This window comes from Doryrhamphus excisus, chromosome 3, assembly GCF_030265055.1.
Source record: "Doryrhamphus excisus isolate RoL2022-K1 chromosome 3, RoL_Dexc_1.0, whole genome shotgun sequence".
Lineage (NCBI taxonomy): Eukaryota > Metazoa > Chordata > Actinopteri > Syngnathiformes > Syngnathidae > Doryrhamphus > Doryrhamphus excisus.
In genome coordinates this window covers 29,343,673-29,363,830 of record NC_080468.1, presented here as the reverse complement: position 1 = coordinate 29,363,830, position 20,158 = coordinate 29,343,673, and the positions used below count along the sequence as shown (strand labels likewise).

Genomic DNA, 20,158 nt, shown 5'->3' with positions numbered 1-20,158 from the left:
ATGACATAATGCCTTGAATGTATTTATGTAATATTCTAAACATGATTTGAAAGGTGCATTTGTCTCTACTCAGTTTAGTCAATATATCGGTCTGCATGGAGGATACGTTAATTATCTGGCAACCGGCTGGCCCGCAGACCGCCTGACCGTCCTTCATCCTGGTATTTTGCTGCATCCTGGTACCTGCAAGTCCCCGGACCAAAAACAGGAAGTAAGTAACCAATTCGGCGGTAAAAAGCACTTTATGTATTTTCGGTGACACCACGTGAAGCCCCGGGTCACTCAGCCACCCGCAGAATATCGACATTTTAGAAAATACATGCAACACAGCCGCGACACCCCATTAGCTTATCCTTGGCGACTAAAATGGCGCCTATATTTTTCGTCTTTTCAGTCTGCTGAACAACAAACTTTGTGTCCCATACAAAACATTTTAAAGGAACGATTATGATGTTTCTGCAAAGGGATGGGAAAGACACTTGGTAATTTGTGATGGAGGTAAAACTAAACATTGGTTGTATTTGACCACTGAATGGAGTGTTCCAGGCGTGAACAGAAGAGGGCATCAGTAGGCAGTTTGACTAAAGTAATGAATGCGCTTACAAACAAAACCAATGGCAACACACGCCTGTTGACTTTGGAGCACAGGTTGTTAAACTATTGTGAAGAAACGTGTTCAACGTGGGAAAAAGCATTTTTAGTATTTTGTCATGTGGTTTCTATGGATTTTGAAGTGAATTGCTTTGTGGATGAATGTAATAGTAATGATAATAAAAAGTAGTAATTTCTTTTTTAAAGACTTGGATGACAAAGTATTTCTTTCACACACATCACTCGAGTCATGTGACTTGTACTTGCAGGCGTGTGATGAGCGCCGCCGCCGCCGAGAAGCAAGATGGTGACATGCTGGAACCAGCCAAGTCGGTCATGCTGACGCAGGCTAGTGACAATGAAGTAGTACTGCATTGCCCCCCCGACGGTGCGTCACCTCCTCACACTCACCTTTTATGTCTGATGACCACATTGTGTGTGTGTGTGTGTGTGTGTGTGTGTGCGTGCGTGTGTTTAGATGACGACTGTGAGCCACTTGCCAAAAAAGTGTGTGTCGCCCTGGAGGACTCTGACTTGTCCTTTTCTGTCGTCACGCTACCTAGTGAGTGAATGTTATTTATTCTGACATGATGCATGTGGCTGCTAAGTCCATGCTGCCTTTCCACGTCCTCAGTGGCGGATGACAACAAGCGATTGGAGGTCACCATGACAACCACACCGGTGGACGACCTTTCTCAGGAAGGCGTGACTCACATTCAGGTAAGTTCCACCTTTGGTGACTTCAGTTACAGTGCACTCACGTGTGCGTGTGTGCAGGGCCTGCGTGAGGATGACATCACTGTGTCGGCCAATGAGAAGGCAGAGGTGTCAGCCGTCAGTCAGGCTTGGTTCACCACCAAAGAAGACAAAGACACACTGGCCAACAAAGGTCAGGATGGCACCTTGACGTACGCGCGCTGATGAGATGAGCGAGTGTCTTTGCTTTGCCATCAGGTCACAAGTGGAAACAAGGGATGTGGTCCAAAGAGGAGATCGATGTGCTCATGAGCAACATTGATCAGTACGTTAAGGTGGGTGTGATCATTTCATGCACGGCATCCCAGAATCTAACCTGTCTGAGTGTGTGTGCGTGCTCGCATCAGGCTCGAGGCATCGAGGACCCGGCCGAGATCATCTTTGAGATGTCCAAAGAAGAGCGGAAAGACTTCTATCGCTCAGTGGCGCTTGGCCTCAACAGGCCGCTCTTCGCTGTCTACCGCAGAGTTCTGCGAATGTACGACAACCGCAACCATGTTGGCAAGTGAGTGAGGAAGAGGAGGGCGTGATGACGGCGATGAAGGTGTGCACTAACATGAGGTGTGTGCATGTGTCATCAGGTACACCCCAGGAGAGATTGAGAAGTTAAAAGCGTGAGTGCCTTTCTCCTCCACCTCTGCGTTTGGCATAAGCCAATGGTCAACATGACTGTTGTTGTTCAGGCTAAGGGATTGCCATGGCAATGACTGGGCAGCCATTGGCGCCGTGCTCGGTCGCAGCGCCTCCTCAGTCAAGGACCGATGCCGCCTGATGAAGGACACATGCAACACAGGTATGACGCTGTCATCCTGAAATGCTTGCAATCTATTGATTGGTATTTAGCTTCAGCTAGTCATTTGCCTCAAAACAGAACTGAAGCAAACGTATTTTTCTTAATCTGCTGTGTAAGCAGTGCTTTAGTTGATTCATTCCTCTTCCGTGGCTGTGCTCAGGGAAGTGGAGCGAGGAGGAGGAACGCCGTCTGGCTGAGGTGGTGTACGACATGGCGGGCGTGTCTCCGGGCTCTGCGGTCACGAGGGGCGTTTCTTGGGCGTCGGTGGCCAATCAGGTGGGCACACGCTCTGAGAAACAGTGTCGCTCCAAATGGCTTAACTACCTCAACTGGAAGCACAGTGGCGGCACTGAGTGGACCAAAGATGACGACCTCAACCTCACACGAAGGTGAGGAGTACACACACACACACACACACGCATACACACACACTAAACCGTTTGTGTGTGTGTGTGTGTGTGTGTGTGTGTCAGGATTTTGGAGCTAGAAGTGGAAGATGAGAATGACATCAAGTGGGAGGAGCTTGCCGGGGGGTGGAGCAGTGTCCGCTCACCTCAGTGGCTGCGATCCAAATGGTGGAGCATCAAGAGACAAGTAGCCAATCACAAGAAGATCCCCTTCAGTGGTAGGCGCAAGAACACTATTGATGTTTCTCCTCATCAGTGCTGACATTGTGTGTGTGCGTGCATGCAGTCTTACTCAAGGCCCTCCACGAGGTCATGGCGTCCTCGCAAGCGGGGAGCGGCTCGTGCAGCCCCTCCCTCCAGATTCGCCTAAGCCGACTGGAGGAGAGTGGCGCTGGCCCCACCCCTGGTTCTGTGGCGGCCCTGCAGATTCCCATGCAGATTCCACTCCAGATCACACACCTGGGTGAACCTTGCCTTGTTTGCTCTGTCCCCCGCAACCCCATTTGAGCGCTGACCTAAGTCGCTTATTTCTGCTCCTCAGACTCTACAACAGCCAGCAGCGATGGCGACGCCATCACACTGAGTGGTGGTGCTCTGCAGGCCTTTGAGATCCTGCCGGTAAGCGAGGGTGTGCTATTGATGATGATGATGATGATGATGATGATGATGATGGTGATGGTGCCTCTCAGTCTTTCCAGCTGCAGCCCACCAGCACACCGGGTACGTACTTCCTGCAGACCACGTCCAATCAAAGCCTGCCCCTCAGCTTAGCCAATAGCGGCACCGTTACCTTGACGACCAGCTCCTCCTCAACATCCCATGAGCACATCATCCTCCACAGCCTGGCGGTCCGTCTCCATGCTGCTTGCGGATGTTTTCGTGTTTGATGGCATTCTAATGTTTCACGTCGTTTTGTTCAGACCGACGGCCTCTGCTCCGGCGACGGCGTCATCATCCAGACAGTTACCTCTGACTCAGCCCCCTCAGATCCTCTCAGCCAAACAGAGCTGGTTGTGGAGACGGAGGAGCGGATTCAGGAGGCTTCCTGTCTTCTGGAAGGGTCTGTAAAGGCGGTGAGGGGAAGTGAGGGGCCAACGACGGAGGACTTTACCGCCAAGGTGCGAACATAAAACATTATTTGATGAGCTGTGTCACATGTCAACGTCACATCTGTGTGTATCAGGAGCTGGCCGCCTCCTCAGTGGTGCATCCTGGGATGCCAACTGGAGGCACCGTCCTGATTGTGTCTCCTCCCAAGATCAGCAGCACGCTGACAGGTGACACATGCATGACGTGTGATTGACAAGCGATACTCAACTAAAGACAACTTTGCCCTCAGATCCCATCTTGGAGAACCAGGAAAGTTCTGATTAGGACGGGCACGAGGAGCATCACATCTGTCTTGGCGTGAAGGTGCTTTTTAAAAATCTCCAACATTGTGGAGACGCATCCATGTGTACCCTTGGACGTGTTTGGAATTACGTCGACTGTGCCAAACAAACACAAGGAGCAATGCTGACTCAGTTCCATGTATTTATTCTGTAAAATATTAAATAAAAAAGAAAAAAATGGCTTTGACAATCCTAACGTCGTAGTGAGCGTGGTGGTGTGTGGGGGGAATGTTTTTCCACGTGAATGTAAACTTAAATGTACAGCTAGACGAATCCACTTCCTGCATCATGTTCATGGTTTCCTTGGAGAAGTGCTTTGTTCCATTGGGGGGTGTGATGCAGCAAGGTGCAAGTATACAAGTTGCTGTGGAAAACGATATTCTCTCATGAATGACTGTTGTGTGACAGGCTCGTCATGGTCCATCAGTGGTGGTGTGTAAACACATGCACGTCCTTTTCAGTTCGTGGGGAGGATTCATCACAATCCGTCCGCGTGAGCGTGCCCGTGGCCAGGAGGTGTTGGCGACGGCATCGCTGGTCCTCACCTGACGTCATGGAAGTAGAGGTTGGCACACAGACACAGCAACATGATGGATGCCAGCTTGTAGTAGATCAGATTGCGGAATTTGGGCTCCAGGTCGCCTTGGCGATACCAGAAGATCTAAGAACAAAAGGCCAAAGTTGTGTCTTCACAGCCTGATGGTGTGTGTGTGTGAGCGTGTGTGTGTGTGTACCAGCACTATGGTGGAGCCGCAGGCGAGCAGGATGCAAACAGCAAAAAAGATGTTTAGTGGTCGTGGAGGCAATGATGGGAAAACAAATGAGCTGATCACCGTCACCTGCAAGGTAAACACTGCTTTAATTACATCTCAGTCACACAGCTATTCACCGTATGGCCCGCCATCTTTGGCGCTACCCGTTTTCCCTCTTTCATAAACACATGAATACGCTTGGTCTGAATATATATGAATATTATTATGTAGCAGGAGGAATCAGTATTTGTATTCATCAATTGTCATACCATACTTTCCTTTTTGTATATCCACACATCCACATGTGTACTTACCAACACAATGAGTGAGGTAAATCCTCCCACTGCTAGGTTGATGATGCGATCCTGAGAGAAAAGACACATGATCATGGTTTTACATCAGAGCTTTGTAGGAAACATCAGGTTAAGTCTGCGTTTACGTGGCAACACTGAGCATGGTGACCCTTGTTGAGAATGTGTGTCGTCAAATGAGCGTCTTACACGTGCCGACGTCTCCCCAAACAGAGGTCTGTTGTCCAGGCCGCTGGTGCCGTACGTTCTGCTACTGAACTCATCCATAGTGTGCGCACACACGCTCAGCAGCGCCGCCTTCTGGAGGAGACACCGTATTGCATGCTAGCCTGCTACCGATCGCCCCGCATGGTCTCCATGCACAGCGTCAGGGGCCTGATGGGAGTGGGGTGTTGGCCATTTAGTATATCATGTGTTGACTGCAATCCATTTGTGGCAGTGGTGGGTCAGGAGAAGGGAAAAAAACATGACAATCAAAACATATGTTTAGAAATACAAATTGACTTTCTTCAATTGCTTCTTGATGTTGTTCGTTCTGAGAGGAACCCACAGTCACAGAGTTTACATAAGACGACATCATACACAAGATTCGTGTACACCAGCGAGATGAGGTTACCCTTATTTTTAAGAAATGGACCATGAAAAATACTATGTCAATATATTGCAATCTACTGATTTAATTTCCACTACTTCTCTTCTGTGTGTATGCTATGGGCTCTGCCTCCACCCACCGAGACAAAGAGACTAATGAATGACAAAAGGGCTCACTTCATTCATGCCTTTGTTCTATGGAACATACATACACAACTTCTACACAACAAAATATTCCGGCCTGTTTGGGGGCGAGTGATGAGGAAAACTCGCCAGCAAAATTATCTAGTTTGTTTTCATTTCTCATGTGAGGAATTCATTAATGTATTTTTGTCCGAGGCCTAGTGTCCATTTTTTCTGAACAAGAACTCCTATGTTTTAATCTCATGAGATCTTGTGACACCCCTATTTATACACGTCTTTGCATGTGAAAAAGAAAAATGTGAGGCGACAGTTTGAAAAGTGATTTGACTACTTCGCTTCCCCTTTCTTCACAACCACAAGTACCGCGAGGCTGCAAACAGGAAGCAAATCTGGCCTCTGATGCAAATCTAACCTACACAGCTCCAACAGCTAAATGCATACATGCACACACACATACACACTTATTACACACTATTCTCTACACACTACACACACTATTCTCGAGAGTCTTTGTGGGTCACAAGGCAGCAGGAATGAAAGCAAAGCCTGGCAGTGCTTTGAGGGCGCATAACAACAGCCTCATTATGAAAACAGCATCTAATCGGCCTAAAGCTACATTCCTCATCAGACTTGTGATGTACAAGGTTTCTTTTGGACAAAGCGAAGAACCACCACACTTGGTTTGCATGTGAGGTGTTGCTACAAAACATTCCCAGTCTTTAATACAGGGGCTTCATACACAACTACATTCATGATGCAATTAAGGATAGAGTGGAAGAAAAAGACCTGTTTTTGTTTATCACGGTTTCCGAGGAGACCAGCGCCAAACTGACATGACAGTTGAGATGCAGACCCTGTGATGATCATAGTTATCATCTCTGACGATTGATACCGGAAGACCTGAAGTGTCCAATCACAAAACTTAATGCCATGCCTGTAAAGGCCACAGCCAGTAGGGGGCGTGCTTTCTTCGAGCGTTGGATATTGCTGTTATATGCTGCGATGTACCAAGCAGCAATATCGATACTCTCTCAGGAGCATTGACACATGACTATCTCAACGGCCAAACCAAGAAAAGACAAATATTTAGCTGGGCACTGCATGTCTCGAGCTAACCAAGCAAACGCAAACTAAATTAAAACTGAGCGCAAAGCAAACACAAAAACAGCTGCTAGCTTCACATGCTAACCTGGGCTTTGCCAGGCTAACGGGGCGAAGCTGACAACAAGAACCGACTTACCGACATGAGTGACAACGTTTCGAAGGAAATATAGACGTGTTGCTGCAATGTAAGTGTCCCAAGTGAACCGAACACTTACCTTGGAAAGCGTACGTTTACTGTGCTGGCAACAAAGTTTGGAGACACCAAGAGACAGGGTCGATGATAACATAAAGGGGAGGCGCTTGGAGTCCTTAAAGGGAATGCATTTCTTATTGAGCCGACCGTGTCTCCACTGATTTGGAAGTGACTTGTTTGAAACTTGGAGCGACGCTTTACGATCAGACCAATTCAGCAATCATCATAATTCAACATCAACCGTTCATTGAAATTCCAGTTGAATGTATTGTAACGTGGAGGAGACACGGAGTGGCGGATGGACCAAATTCCATTGCACAAAACATTAAACTTTAAACAAAAACACTCGTGGTCACTAAATGTCACATTTTACTTATTCAATACATTAGTATTTATATTTAACTGCTCTTATTTAAAAATATTTTTGTTGAAATATACAATAAATACCGCTGCTACAGTGGGTGGCAAAAGTATTCATAACCATGAGAAACACTCAAATTTCTCGTCACAGAACAAAGGAAAGGTGTGTTTCTGTTTACATGAGAGGGAATATCGCGATTGAAGGCAGATATTCTGTCAGGACGTCAGGGTAAACATTAGACCACGTGACACAACCAGGAAGTGTAAGGAAGGCTAGCCCGTCTGAATTCACCGGGCTGATTCGCGCTTCGTAGACCGGGTAGGCTACTGGCCTAGTCGGATGCAGACCCTGAATTCAAGCACAGACCTCGAATTCAAACACACCCAACAAATGTACACTAGAGGGCGGAAGTCATTTAGAAAAAATACCAGAGAAGAAGAATGCTTTCGATGGGCGGGACAGACAAATAATAAATTGTCAACATAAACAACTTGCTGGTTCTCTATTAAAAGACGTGCTTAAATATGAGCTCATTTGCAGGACGAATGAAAGAATATCCAACCATTTCTTTAGACCGCTTCGACCACGAGAACTTACAAGCGCGTGCGTACTTCCTGTCTCATTGTCACAAAGGTGAGCTAGCCTGTTAGCATGCTGGTTTCACGCTGCTGCTACTTTAAGCATGTAGCCTCCTATCAACAAAACTAATTTATGCTTCTGGCTAGATCACATGCGAGGAATTAAAGCACCAAAGCTGAAGAGAAGGCTGCAGTCTAGGTGACGCCAATTGAGTCAAAATAATACATAATGCAAGAATTGTAGCAATGTTACAAAACCCGTATTTTGGTGATTAAAAAATATTAACACTGAGCGTTCGCGCTTTATAGGAGAGTCCTTGACGACGTCCTTAAAATGCATTCTTTCATATGACATCGGTTGTATTTTTTTTGTTAGGTTTGTTTACGTCCTTATCTTGACCACACCAAGTCAAATTAGTGCTTGGAAAATTAATTACAACTTTTTCATACTTATGGAATGGAGCTGTGGAACACGATAAAATGTATATGGAATATTAGTATACTTTAATATCTAAATGCAGGTATCAAAGTTCAAGTCGTGCTTTAGCAGATACAATTATCGACAGACTTGATTTTACAAATTTTGTAACATTGCTACTCTCTGTAAGAGTTATTACACTAGTGTGTAAATAAAACACTAATTATGTCATTTGTAGTTAAGTCAACATTGTTAGTTTATACTTCAAAGTGTGTGGTTATATCTTGATTTTGTGTTACTTTGCAGCCGCAAAGTTAAACTTTACTGCTCATTTGTGACGAAAGAGCTGCTCTTGAGCAGCCCCAGGTATCATTTCTGGGCAGACTTCATTGTGAGTTGACCTTCACACGTGTCTCAAATGATGAAGGATGATGATCATTTTAGTCAAGTTTGAATGGATGCTGCCTGCTTTCAGGTTGCCTTAGAACTGGACAGCCCAACTCAGATTTCTCTGGTGGATGAGGCTTCGGGAGAGGTGACAGCTGACATTGAGCTCTCTGTCATGTGTTTGATGAAGAATGAATGAATGTGTGTGTGTTAAATGCGTGTTTGCAGAGGGAAGAGATTGTTGTCACACTCCTTCCTGCTGGTCACTGTCCAGGCTCGGTTATGTAAGTTTGGCTCATTGCAGCTCATTGCAGTGATGTGAAATCTTAGATGATGGCAATGTGTACGCAGGTTCTTGTTTGAAGGTTGCAGAGGGAACGTGTTGTACACAGGAGACTTCAGGTTGGGGGTCGGAGACGTGTCACGGATGGAACATCTGCACTCAGGAAGCAGGTAGGTCACAACCCTCCTCCTCACATGTGTATTAGTGGAGCAACATGCAGCAGTCATGTGACTCTTTCCAAAAATCTTTACTGCACAGCGTGAAGGATATTCAGAGTGTGTATGTGGACTCCACCTTCTTTGACCCTCGCTTCTACCAGATTCCTTCTCGGGTATGTTCACAATGAATGCAGCACAGAAATACTGTCAAACCTTGCTTCAGAAACACAATTCGTTCCGAGACCAAGGTATTTTTCCCATTGAAATGTATCAAAATAGAGTAGAGAGATCTCTAGAGTAGAGAGAAGCCAGAAGTCTTAGTGTTAGTCCAAGGAATATAGAGGAATATCTCTGAAATATATCAGCCTGGAGAGATGGTTCCATAGCAGAGGACAAAAGGTATTTGTGAAGTAAACAAAGTAATTTAACTGAAGTCAAATTCCTTGTTTGTGTATAATAAAGCTCATTCTAAAGGTCCTGATGGATGATGACACCAAGTAGGGCTGGTGATGGAAAGCAAGAGGGAAAGTGAGGGAAAGTGCTCTTGCAGGAACACACCCAGCTGCTGTTTTGTATTTATTTATTTTATGTTGATATTTTGATTCACATGTTTTTTGCACAATAGTTTTATTTATTGCACGAAAGTTAAATTTATTATTTTTGTTATAGGATTACATTGTGCACTTTATTGTTGTAAACAGGGAATATGATTTTTTATATGACTTTTACTTGAGTTTCACCGTAAAAAGTTTGGGGTCTTTATGCCGTTGAGACACGCCTGGAGTTTGGCCAGCTGGCTAGTTTGGTTAGCTTTCATTGACAAGTACAGTTGTGTGTCATCTGCATAGCACTGGAAGTGACTGGAGTGTTTTTGTTTTTCCAGTCACACAGTGTTCAGCACACAGACGTTATATGAACTGTGTTTTTAGAACTGTAGCACAATCACAAATACCATTGTCATTTTTAGATATTATTCATTATGTACAGTTGTTAGGGAGGCTCTGATTAGCCAAAAACTGTGGACATAGATAACAATCACATTTGTATATTTTTCAATGTATTTATAATCAGTGATATTGACCAAGGCCTCTCTTAGACATTTTCAAGTGCCGCTGGAAAATAGGTCATTATTAAAAAAATGAACTTTGAGAGGATAGTTTTGTTTGTTTTTTTAAGGGCGGGGTGGTGTTGCCTTTATTTTTGTACTATTTGACACACACCTGATTTTTCTTTTTTGTGGTTCCCAGGGTGTCCACCTTTCATCACTATTTGAGCTGTAAAATATTTGTCTTGGACATTTCAGTTGTACACTACTTTATTTACCAAGCACACCAAACTCTCACAAAATGTACAACCAAACACTAAGGAAAGTAACGCTGGCCTTGGAAAATAAATCCGATGGCAAATTGAATCCAACATTTTTGCTATTGTGACCTTTGGGAAAATCTGGAAAACGTTTAAGCCAAATGACGGAAGAATTGGAAGGCTATTTTTTCTCTCAGGAGGCGTGTCTGAACGCCATTGTGCGTCTGGTGGGCGACTGGATCTCTCAGAGCTGCCATCACGTGGTGTGGTTGAACTGCAAGGCGGCCTACGGCTACGAGTACTTATTCACCAAGTTGGGAGAGGAGTTCAACACACGGGTAAGCACACACACACAGCCTGTACATGTGCCATCTTGTCAGTGCCCTGCCTCACGACCCCCTCAGGTGCACGTCAACAACCTGCGGATGTTTCGGAGGATGCCAGAGATCCTAAGCTACATGACCACCGACCGCAGGACGCAGATTCACGCCTGTCGACCCCTCAAGGTCACAACCCCCTACCTCATACAGTGATCATCTCCTTAGTGTCTTCATGGAGGTGTCGTGTGCGTTTGTGCAGGATGAGATGTATCTCCATGGCAACCGGACACCGTGCAGCAGCACATCCCCGGATGGGACACGTCTTCACGTGATGAGCATCAAACCGTCCACCATGTGGTTTGGAGAGAGGACTCAGAAGACAAACGTCATCGTCAAGTAAGACGGACTGTCTCATTTCTATCTAGCTTAGATCATCAGCTGCTGCTTGATTCCAGATCAGGAAGCAGTTCCTTCCGAGCCTGTTTCAGCTTCCACTCGTCCTACTGCGAGGTGTGTTTACTTCTTGATGTGGGTTCCTTCACACAAATGTCACATCTTTGGAACCACTGTGCTCCATCTTTCAGATCAAAGACTTCCTGTCCCACCTCAAGCCTGTGCACGTCTATCCCAACGTCATCCCGCTGGGCCGCACGCTCAGTGAGGTCACACAGATGTAAGTGGCTGTCAGGAGTGAACATGTCTCCCACAGCCTGCTGTTTCATTGGGGGGGGGGTATTACATCATCATCTAATTGCCATGAACCATCTAATTGCCATGGACAGGCAAACATTTTGTGCCATGTTTCTCAAGCTTTTTAACCAATAGAAAGTGTATTGTAGTTCCTGCCGGAGCACCCAGCATGCCTTTCGGGCACTTAGTAAATAAGTAACAGTTAAAGTTACTGGTTTGTGTTATTGCTTATGAATTGTTACCCAATGGTATTCATTGTTTTGTGTTGACATACCTGTTACGCGTCGTCATGTTTGATGATTGTTGTTTCCACTGGGTTGTAAATGGGCATGGGCTGGTTAACGGTTTCAAGGTATACCATGCTACTAAGATTGCGAATCATACTATTTTTACAATATGAGATAGCGGAGGTCCAGCGGAGCCACTACCTGAAATACTTTGTCACAATCGGTGTTGGTTTTGATATTTTCAAACCACAGGTGTGTGCTTTCCTATTAGCATTGAGCGGCAGCAGTACAGTCGTGCCTATGTCGCTGTTGTGGGTGGACATTCATTCATTCATTCATTCATTTTCTACCGCTTTTTTCCTCACAAGGGTCGCGGGGGGTGCTGGAGCCTATCCCAGCTGTCTTCGGGCGAGAGGCGGGGTACACCCTGGACTGGTCGCCAGCCAATCACAGGGCACATATAGACAAACAACCATTCACACTCGCATTCATACCTATGGACAATTTGGAGTGGCCAATTAACCTAGCATGTTTTTGGAATGTGGGAGGAAACCGGAGTACCCGGAGAAAACCCACGCATGCACGTGGAGAACATGCAAACTCCACACAGAGATGGCTGAGGGCGGGGACCGAACCCTGGTCTCCTAGCTGTGAGGTCTGCGCACTAACCACCAGACCGCCGTGCCGCCGTGGGTGGACATATTAACATAAATAAGCATTTAATCTCCACTAACAACAAGCAACAACCACTTGGCAACATCACAGTTGCTAACAATCACATGACCTTGTGGAAAAGTCTGTCCTGCCACTTTGAAATAACATAGCATTTTGAGTTTTTTTTTTTTTTACATAATTTATATTATTTATGTCATTTATGTTATGGCCAGTAACACTTTACAATCAGGTGCACAAAATTACAGTTTAATGAGGAACAAACTTACCTAACCCTAACTACTACTTATTAGTTCCTCATTAGTTCTTCTTTAGTTCCTCAGTAATTACTCTGCTCATTAGGTCTTCCTCAGTCCCTCAGTAACTACTCTCTTACTCTGCTCATTAGGTTTCCATAGTTCCTCAATAACTATTCTATTCTTTAGTTCTTCCTTAGTTCCTCAGTAACTACTATATTCATTAGGTCTTAGTTCCTCTAACTACTCAATTAGTTTTTTAGTTCCTCAGTAACTACCCTACTCGTTGTCTGCTTTAGTCTCTCAGTAACTACTCTACTCATTAGGTCTTCCATAGTCCCTCAATAACTATTCTACTCATTAGTTCTTCCCAAGTTCCTCAGTAACTACTCTACTCATTGTGTGCTTTGGTCACCCAGTACCTACTCTACTCATTAGGTCTTCCTGAGTTCCTCAGTTACTACTTGTTGTCTTCCTTAGTTCCTCAGTAACTACTGTACTCATTGTCTTCCTTATTAACTACTTAGTCTTCCTTAGTTCCTCAGTAACTACTCTACTCATTGTCTTACTTAGTTCCTCAGTAACTATTTGTTGTCTTCCTGAGTTCCTCTGTAGCTACTCAGTCTTCCTTAGTTCCTCAGTAACTACTCGTTGTCTTCCTTAGTTCCTCTGTAACTACTCTCTACTCATTGTCTTCCTTGGTTCCTCAGTAACTACTCGTTGTCTTCCTTAGTTCCTCTGTAACTACTCGTTGTCTTCCTTAGTTCCTCTGTAACTACTCGTTGTCTTCCTTAGTTCCTCTGTAGCTACTCAGTCTTCCTTAGTTCCTCAGTAACTACTCGTTGTCTTCCTTAGTTCCTCTGTAACTACTCTCTACTCATTGTCTTCCTTGGTTCCTCAGTAACTACTCGTTGTCTTCCTTAGTTCCTCAGTAACTAGTGTATTTTAGTGTACCTCACTGTAAAGTGAGACTGTTGTGAAATTCTCGAGCCACTAGATTGCATTTATTTGCATTTTGTTTTTGTGTGATTTTACTAAGACAATATTTGTGCTGTGACTAGCCACGGTAGAGTGCACTGACAATTACATTTTATTTAATGTTTTCTCCTTTCAGTAAAGATATTTCAAATTAGAACATTTTAGCTGTAATTATAATTCAGTGAAACCATGAAACTGTGATATTTTTGCCCAAGGTTATTATATGGTCATAATCATGTAGGCTCATGTCTGGTTGTCAAGGAAGTCTCCATTAGGTGGAGACAGCTCATTCTATTGTGAAAGTGAGAAAGGGTGCGCTAACTGCAAGTATATGTGTTCGTGCATGTTTATTTGTGGCGGCTTGCGACTGATAAATGAATGTATGGGAAACTTTGACTCAGCATCAAGGTTGACGGTGTCTTGCCTTCCAACAGGCTCCAGCTCATGTGCAGGAAGCCGTCAGAGGAGGCCTTGACATACAAACCACTAGGGGTGCTCAAGCGCAGCGTGGCCATGACACCACCTCGTGGTGAGGCTTTAACCACCAGTCGGTCAACGCAGGACAACATGTCTTTCACCGGAGTGAATGTGGTCCCTGACACTCGTATCTTTGTCCAATCAGATTCCGACAGTGATGATGGGCTCTTTGATGGGATGGATACGGCGCCAGTGAGGAAAAAGCCGGCACTGAGCAGCCACATCAAAAACGGTACATCTGTGTTTTAGGTTCTTGTAAGCACGCACATGTTAATCACTGTTTACAATTTGACAGCTCCTAGTGCACGTGCCACAGCTTCTCCTGCCTCTAAGGGGGACTCACTGCACCTGTCACACCAGCCGCCCAGCACACACAATTACACAAACAACTATATGGACTGCACAGAGTCCAATGATGAAAATGATGAAGACGAGTCGAGCGACGAGGAGGCGAGCACTCAGGCAGAACGTGGCTTAGAACGGCCCCCCAAGTGGGATGACTTCTTCACTGTTGAGACACTACTTGACAGCCAGAGCAGTCTCGACAGCCATTCACAGCCCGGCTCCGTCCCAGGCTCCTCCCCCTCCAGGATGACAGGATTGCAGACACCTGAAGCGTTCAGCCAACAGGAAGAGAACCTGGCTGACAACTTTAGTCTGGCTCTGTCCGCCTCATTGTCCGATCATTCCTCCCAGACCCAGGACTCTAATCCCCTCCACAGCGGCATCCCATCTGAGCCGGAGGAGCTGCTGGAGTCTCAGGCATCATCAGACTTTGACATTCCCTGCACCCCAGAGTCCAAGAGGCCATCCCCTGACAAACTGTCTCAGCTGTACAGGAAGTTGGCGTCAGGAGAGGATGTGCTGGTGGAGACAGGACATCGAGGTTCTGTGTGACAGGAAGTTACAGAATCTTTACTTCCTGTTGTCATTCCTGCTGAGTTGTGATGAATTACTAATGCCTGTCTCGGAATAAAAGGTTCAGATATGAAATGTAAATAATGCAATCATCTTTCCTGTAAAGATCTTAAGTCTTTTAAATGATTTTTTGTGCATGAAAGTCAACATAACACATTTTGCTTTCATGTATCAACTGATCAGGGAGTTGAGCACGAGAGCCAACCCCAGCCTGGTAACCATCCTTGTCCACGTAGGCGTATCCGGGGGCCCCGCTGCCTCTACTTGGACCCATTTTGTGGGCGGGGAGGAGGGGCTGCCAGTTGTCATGGTGATGCGACGCAGCAGAAAGTCATGTTTGAGAGCAGAGTAGTGGTCCGGACCATACGGGACGTAAAGGGTCTCCGTCAACACGTGGTGACCCGGATACGTCACCTGGCAAACGCAGAGGGTGAGACCTTGAAAACAGTTGACAATGGCCACCACTAGAGGTCACTGTTACCCTGAAGGAGTGGTTTCCTGGCAGCAGCAGTCGGTAGTATTCTCCATGTTGGTTCGTCAGGAAGGGGCGCATGTTGCTCCGACCTTTCACCTCCACCACAGCATTCTGCACCGGCGCTCCTGAGCCATCAAACACACGGCCTTTGACCCCTAAAAGCATATTTCATGATGCTTAACGGAGCTTTCTAGTGTCTGATAGCTGAGCCTCGCTACTGACCCAGGTGGACTTGTTGGATGAAAGCCAGCAGGCTCTTCCTGTTGTCCATCCACAGAGCAGGAAGTTGTTTGGCTGGCGGGAACTTGCAGCACGACACTTCCAAAGTCAGTTCCAAACACTGTGCCCACACATAGTTGTAGTCCTGCATCCCACCTGGGAAACAGCTCAACATCAGGGGACAGGGCTAATTCCTGAAAGGCTTTCATGTTAGCCATGGCTAACACAAAGCTAACTGCGTGAGGTATCGTGACGTGTTCACCTGATAGAGGGTACCACCGGTAGCCGTTGGTGATGCCGTCTGGAAAGGACACGGGTTCGCCACAGCTCCATCCCTGGTGCATGGAGGCGTGGTTGTGGGAGTATACCTTAGCCAGGTGGACAAACACATCATTGTCAGGCGTGAGGCTAGCCCGACCCACCAACTCGCTGCCTGTGCACAGTATGGACACATCTCAACTCAATGTGACACCAGGGGCGGCCACGTGCGTTTACCGCCATTGCTGTTGTCGTAAGGGTAGCTGGCAACCAGAGCGCCGCCGTGAAGGTTTGCAGAGAGGACAAACGTCTCCATCTTCAACCAGCCAATTACAGCTTGGACCTGCAAGGACGTGCACATTAGCATGCGTCAGTAGTAGGGAGATCATCACTCACCTCCGCCTCTCTCCTCCACACATCCACTGGCTGACCCTCTCGCAGGGCAGCGAAGGCGTCAGGGAAATTCCTGTTCAGGTCGACGCCGTTACGATTGAACCTGACCAAGAGTCACATGATGTGAGGACGTTATCTCAGCCGAACCAGCCGAATATGGTTTTTCAACGCAACTGCCTCTCACATACACATGCACATAGATATGTGAACAAATACTGCCGTACATTACGGTACAAAAGACTCCTTGTTATACCTCTTCCGTTTTGGTTTATTTCAAGTTGACACGTGTGCGGCCGTGACTCGGAATTACGACGCTGGTCTGGTACGTGAATGTGTCACAGTCGCTGCTAGTTTCGGGGTTGATGCTATGAATAGCTGTGTGCGTCTATAAACGTCACTTATTTTAACGTTCGACGCCGCCGATCCATGTCACTTTTGTATAGTGTTTTGTGCCGTTACAACCAATCACTAGGCTTGTTGCTAACTGCCTGGTTAATTAGTCTCGTTAGCATCGCTACTGTGTTGTGTTGCGGTTCAATTGTGCACATATTGCTAACTCGTGTATATTGTGGTGGGCTTTGTGCTTATGCTTGGTTCCATTGTAGTCACTTTATAGACTCATAAGTTTGCGCTCACTAGCATTGTTTGTGTGCTTGTTCCCACGCAGAAAACACACACGCACATACACACGCCCCCATGCGCACCCACCTACCTATGATGTGTCACGTGATCAAAATTAAATAAAGCAAGCCATCAATCTGGATGTGGACTTCCCTCATTGCTACTGCGCTCACCTGAACAGTATTGCTGTCCGGACCCGACGCCCTGGAGTGATTGCTGACCATTACTGCACCCAATGAAACCCCCTTATTATAATTTCACACACTAGTGTCTTGGTCATGAGTGTGTGCGTAACAAATGTGTGTAATCAGATGTTTTAAACATCTGGAGTTTTATTGTGGGAGCTGCAGCAATGTCCAACGAGCAGCAGAGGGCAGAACACACAACAAGAGGACACGGCACTGAACTATGTGCGTGCATGTACCTGCCCTGGCTCAGCTGACAGTGAGTGTCAGAGTCATCAAAGCCGTCAGGATTCATGGTGGGCAGGATGTGGATGCGGGTGCTCTTCAGTAGCTGCAATGACCAGGACTCATTGCCACGGTAACCGCGCACCAGCTCATCCACCAGCTGTAGAAGCAGCTCTCGACCTAGGACCTGGACCGCAAACACACGTCATATAGTTTTTACTGGACAGCATCTCAAAAAGAAATGACTTTGGAGTTTTGGGAAAATGTTCCTAAACGCCGGTGGGAGTGCTTTTATTGAGAAACCCTTTTTTCAAGGAAAAGTGCACTTTTGGGGGAATTTTGCCCATCATCCACAATCCTTATGTGAGACATGAAGATACATCTTTCGCATATTTGTGCATTCTAAAAGACAGAAAAACTGATAAAAAGATGTGTCCCATACATGCATCCTTTGCTGCCTCTTGTTCGCTGTTTTTATATCTTTAGAACACACAGAAAAGAGAAACACAGGTGTGTTCATGCCTCACATATGGACTGGGGATGATGGAGAAAATACAAAAAAAAAGCGCACTTTCCTTTAAGTGTTTAAAAGGAGAGGAGCACTGTCAAGTGTGCTACAGCGAGGGAGGAGGCAGGACAGGATGTGATGTTATTGTCACGCCATTGCGTGACACCATCTTACTGCTCCTGGAGCAGCCTACTGGTTTTGTCACCATTTACACTTGCCTGCCACTCATGCTCTCTCTCTCCCCTCAGGCCCCAGTTCGCCCTGATGGGAGGAGCTACCCGGCCAGCCACAGGTGTTCTCAATCACCACCTTCCATTTAGGCACACCTGTGGCAGCAGGAAGGCGTCGTAGTATTGTTCCACATGGACGCACGCCACTTGCCTGTTTGGACCTGAGCCTTTTGCCGTCTTTTCCACCACCACATAGTGGTGCCAAGTCTCCTGCCCGACGCCTTCCTGCCAGCCAGGTAGCTGCTCCCTACCGGCACTAAGAAGTTAGTTTTGTATAGCCTTGCTAGCCTTTTTCGTGGTGCCTTTTCTGTTTGCTCTCCATTTTTTGCACCATAGTTTTTTGTTGTCACTATCCTGCTTTTTGAGGAGGCAATAAAGACCTTTTATTGCAAACTACTCCTGCCTGCGTGCTTCTCTTGGGTCTTACCCTCTCCTCGGCGTGACAGAATACTACGACCAAATGAAGCATGGACCCCGCAGAGCAGGAGAAGATTTTTTTGCCCTCAAAGCTCACGGTGAGTCCATCAGCCGTCACGAGCAGATGCTTGAAGGCATGGCTAGCCTTATTAAGGAGATCCAGGCCCGTATTCCTGCCCCCTCCTCCGACGAGCCTCCGACAGTCATGCCTCCTCTCCCGCCACTTGGCGCCTCTTCCCGCGAACCCAGCATTCCCCACCCGGCCCGGTATGGAGGAGACTTCGGCCAGTGCGGGTTGTTTGTTCACCAGTGTTCCCTCACCTTCGCCCAGCAGCCCGCCACGTACACCACGGACGCAGCCAGGGTGGCCTATATGCTCAGCCTCCTCTCTGGCCGCGCGGCTCGCTGGTCCATGGCCATCTCCGAGAAGAGACCGGAGCTACTGGTCAATTTAACCTTGTTCGTGGCTGAGATGAGGAGGGTGTTTGATCACCCCATGCGAGAGCGGGAGGCTGGAATGCGCCTGCTGTCTATTCGCCAGGGCGGCGCCTCCGTCGCGGACCATTCCGTCACCTTCCGCATTCTGGCAACCGAGAGCGATTGGAATGAGAAGGCGCTCCGCTGCAGTTTCCTGGGGAGCCTCAGCCCTCACCTGCAAGATGAACTGGCCGCGCGGGACGAGACAAACACGTTGGAGGAGCTCATCGCCCTCTCCATTCGGATGGATGGCCGCCTGCGGGAGCGCGCTCTCCAACGTAGGCCAGGACGGATCGTCGTCCCACGCCTGGCGCTGCCAGCCCCTCCAGACAACCTCCCGGACCCCCTCACCCCCCCCTCGGACATCAGCGGACCCCCGTTGGAGGCTCTTGGCGGGACCGAACCCATGCAGCTGGGGGCCAGCCGCCTGTCATCGGCAGAGAGGGCCCGACGGCTGCGACTTAGTCTTTGCCTGTATTGCGGAGAGGCGGGGCATTCCGTCACCAGGTGCCCCGTGCGTCCCAGGAGCCGACGCCGCTCCCCCTCCAGCGAGGGATCACAGAGGACCTCACCAGTCATCGGACGCCTCCAGATTGAAGGTACGCTGTCGTGGCGGGGGGAGGCGGTACCTGTCCAGGCACTCATTGACTCTGGAGCTGATGATAATTTTATTGACTGTAACTTAGTTTCACGCTTCAAATTACCCACTGTCAAGTTACATCCTCCCAAGTCCGTTCGCTCTCTCGACGGGGGTCACCTCGCTAGTATCACTCACCAGACTTGTATGTGCGCTCTGAGTCTCACTGGTAACCATCTAGAGACTATTAGCTTCTTTGTCATCCCTTCTCGTTCGGCGCCGGTGGTCCTTGGTCTTACTTGGCTCAGACAGCATAACCCTGTCATTGACTGGTCTGTATTTAAAATTACCAATTGGAGTGATTTCTGCCACTCCAATTGTCTGCGTTCCGCCTCGTCTCCCAGTTCTCACCCTGTCGTGTCACCACCGGTTCCTCCCGACCTCTCCTTTGTGCCCGAGCAATATCACTCCCTTCACCAGGTTTTTTGTAAGGATCGTGCCATGTCACTTCCACCCCACCGTCCTTATGATT

The 20,158-nt window shown here is 47.3% G+C and overlaps 4 protein-coding genes across 9 annotated transcripts in view; 2 read left to right on the top strand and 2 right to left on the bottom strand.

Annotated features, from left to right (window-relative positions):
• The first annotated feature begins 79 nt into the window (after window positions 1–79).
• On the top strand, window positions 80–4,121 carry dmtf1 (cyclin D binding myb-like transcription factor 1). 2 transcript variants are annotated; one of them, XM_058065780.1, is made up of 17 exons: window positions 80–211; window positions 861–979; window positions 1,070–1,153; window positions 1,226–1,311; window positions 1,369–1,480; window positions 1,546–1,622; window positions 1,695–1,852; window positions 1,929–1,961; window positions 2,031–2,140; window positions 2,301–2,529; window positions 2,614–2,765; window positions 2,834–3,010; window positions 3,089–3,165; window positions 3,237–3,395; window positions 3,468–3,665; window positions 3,731–3,824; window positions 3,887–4,121. In XM_058065780.1, the coding sequence occupies exons 2-17, from the start codon at window positions 868–870 to the stop codon at window positions 3,919–3,921; spliced, it is 1,893 nt and encodes a 630-aa protein (XP_057921763.1). In that variant the 5' UTR covers window positions 80–211; window positions 861–867; the 3' UTR covers window positions 3,922–4,121. The 2 variants fall into 2 exon arrangements, with proteins under 2 accessions (XP_057921763.1, XP_057921764.1); XM_058065781.1 differs by lacking the exon at window positions 80–211 and adding an exon at window positions 275–498.
• tmem243b (transmembrane protein 243, mitochondrial b) lies at window positions 4,068–7,193 on the bottom strand. 2 transcript variants are annotated; one of them, XM_058065868.1, is made up of 5 exons: window positions 7,056–7,193; window positions 5,191–5,420; window positions 5,005–5,055; window positions 4,673–4,777; window positions 4,068–4,599 (listed from the first exon to the last, which is right to left on the bottom strand). In XM_058065868.1, the coding sequence occupies exons 2-5, from the start codon at window positions 5,266–5,268 to the stop codon at window positions 4,480–4,482; spliced, it is 354 nt and encodes a 117-aa protein (XP_057921851.1). In that variant the 5' UTR covers window positions 5,269–5,420; window positions 7,056–7,193; the 3' UTR covers window positions 4,068–4,479. The 2 variants fall into 2 exon arrangements, with proteins under 2 accessions (XP_057921851.1, XP_057921852.1); XM_058065869.1 differs by having other exon boundaries at window positions 5,191–5,376; window positions 7,056–7,139.
• On the top strand, window positions 7,184–15,122 carry dclre1c (DNA cross-link repair 1C, PSO2 homolog (S. cerevisiae)). Of its 3 annotated transcripts, none has more exons than XM_058065782.1 (15): window positions 7,184–8,027; window positions 8,120–8,171; window positions 8,697–8,781; window positions 8,866–8,925; window positions 9,006–9,061; window positions 9,129–9,230; window positions 9,319–9,391; window positions 10,721–10,861; window positions 10,928–11,029; window positions 11,103–11,239; window positions 11,299–11,353; window positions 11,428–11,516; window positions 14,081–14,193; window positions 14,269–14,355; window positions 14,419–15,121. In XM_058065782.1, the coding sequence occupies exons 1-15, from the start codon at window positions 7,919–7,921 to the stop codon at window positions 15,018–15,020; spliced, it is 1,863 nt and encodes a 620-aa protein (XP_057921765.1). In that variant the 5' UTR covers window positions 7,184–7,918; the 3' UTR covers window positions 15,021–15,121. The 3 variants fall into 3 exon arrangements, with proteins under 3 accessions (XP_057921765.1, XP_057921766.1, XP_057921767.1); XM_058065783.1 differs by having other exon boundaries at window positions 7,555–8,027; window positions 14,081–14,175; window positions 14,419–15,120; XM_058065784.1 differs by lacking the exon at window positions 8,120–8,171 and having other exon boundaries at window positions 7,753–8,027; window positions 14,419–15,122.
• The window catches only part of cpm (carboxypeptidase M), a 14,424-nt gene continuing 8,106 nt past the window's right edge, over window positions 13,841–20,158 (bottom strand). For both annotated transcript variants that reach the window (XM_058065812.1, XM_058065813.1), the window contains exons 4-10: window positions 17,432–17,604; window positions 16,390–16,489; window positions 16,231–16,336; window positions 15,998–16,168; window positions 15,739–15,891; window positions 15,523–15,671; window positions 13,841–15,455 (exon numbers count right to left, since the gene is read on the bottom strand). In XM_058065812.1, the coding sequence (XP_057921795.1) occupies window positions 15,213–15,455; window positions 15,523–15,671; window positions 15,739–15,891; window positions 15,998–16,168; window positions 16,231–16,336; window positions 16,390–16,489; window positions 17,432–17,604 (1,095 nt within the window). In that variant the 3' untranslated portion in view covers window positions 13,841–15,212. The remainder of the gene's footprint in view (window positions 15,456–15,522; window positions 15,672–15,738; window positions 15,892–15,997; window positions 16,169–16,230; window positions 16,337–16,389; window positions 16,490–17,431; window positions 17,605–20,158) is intronic.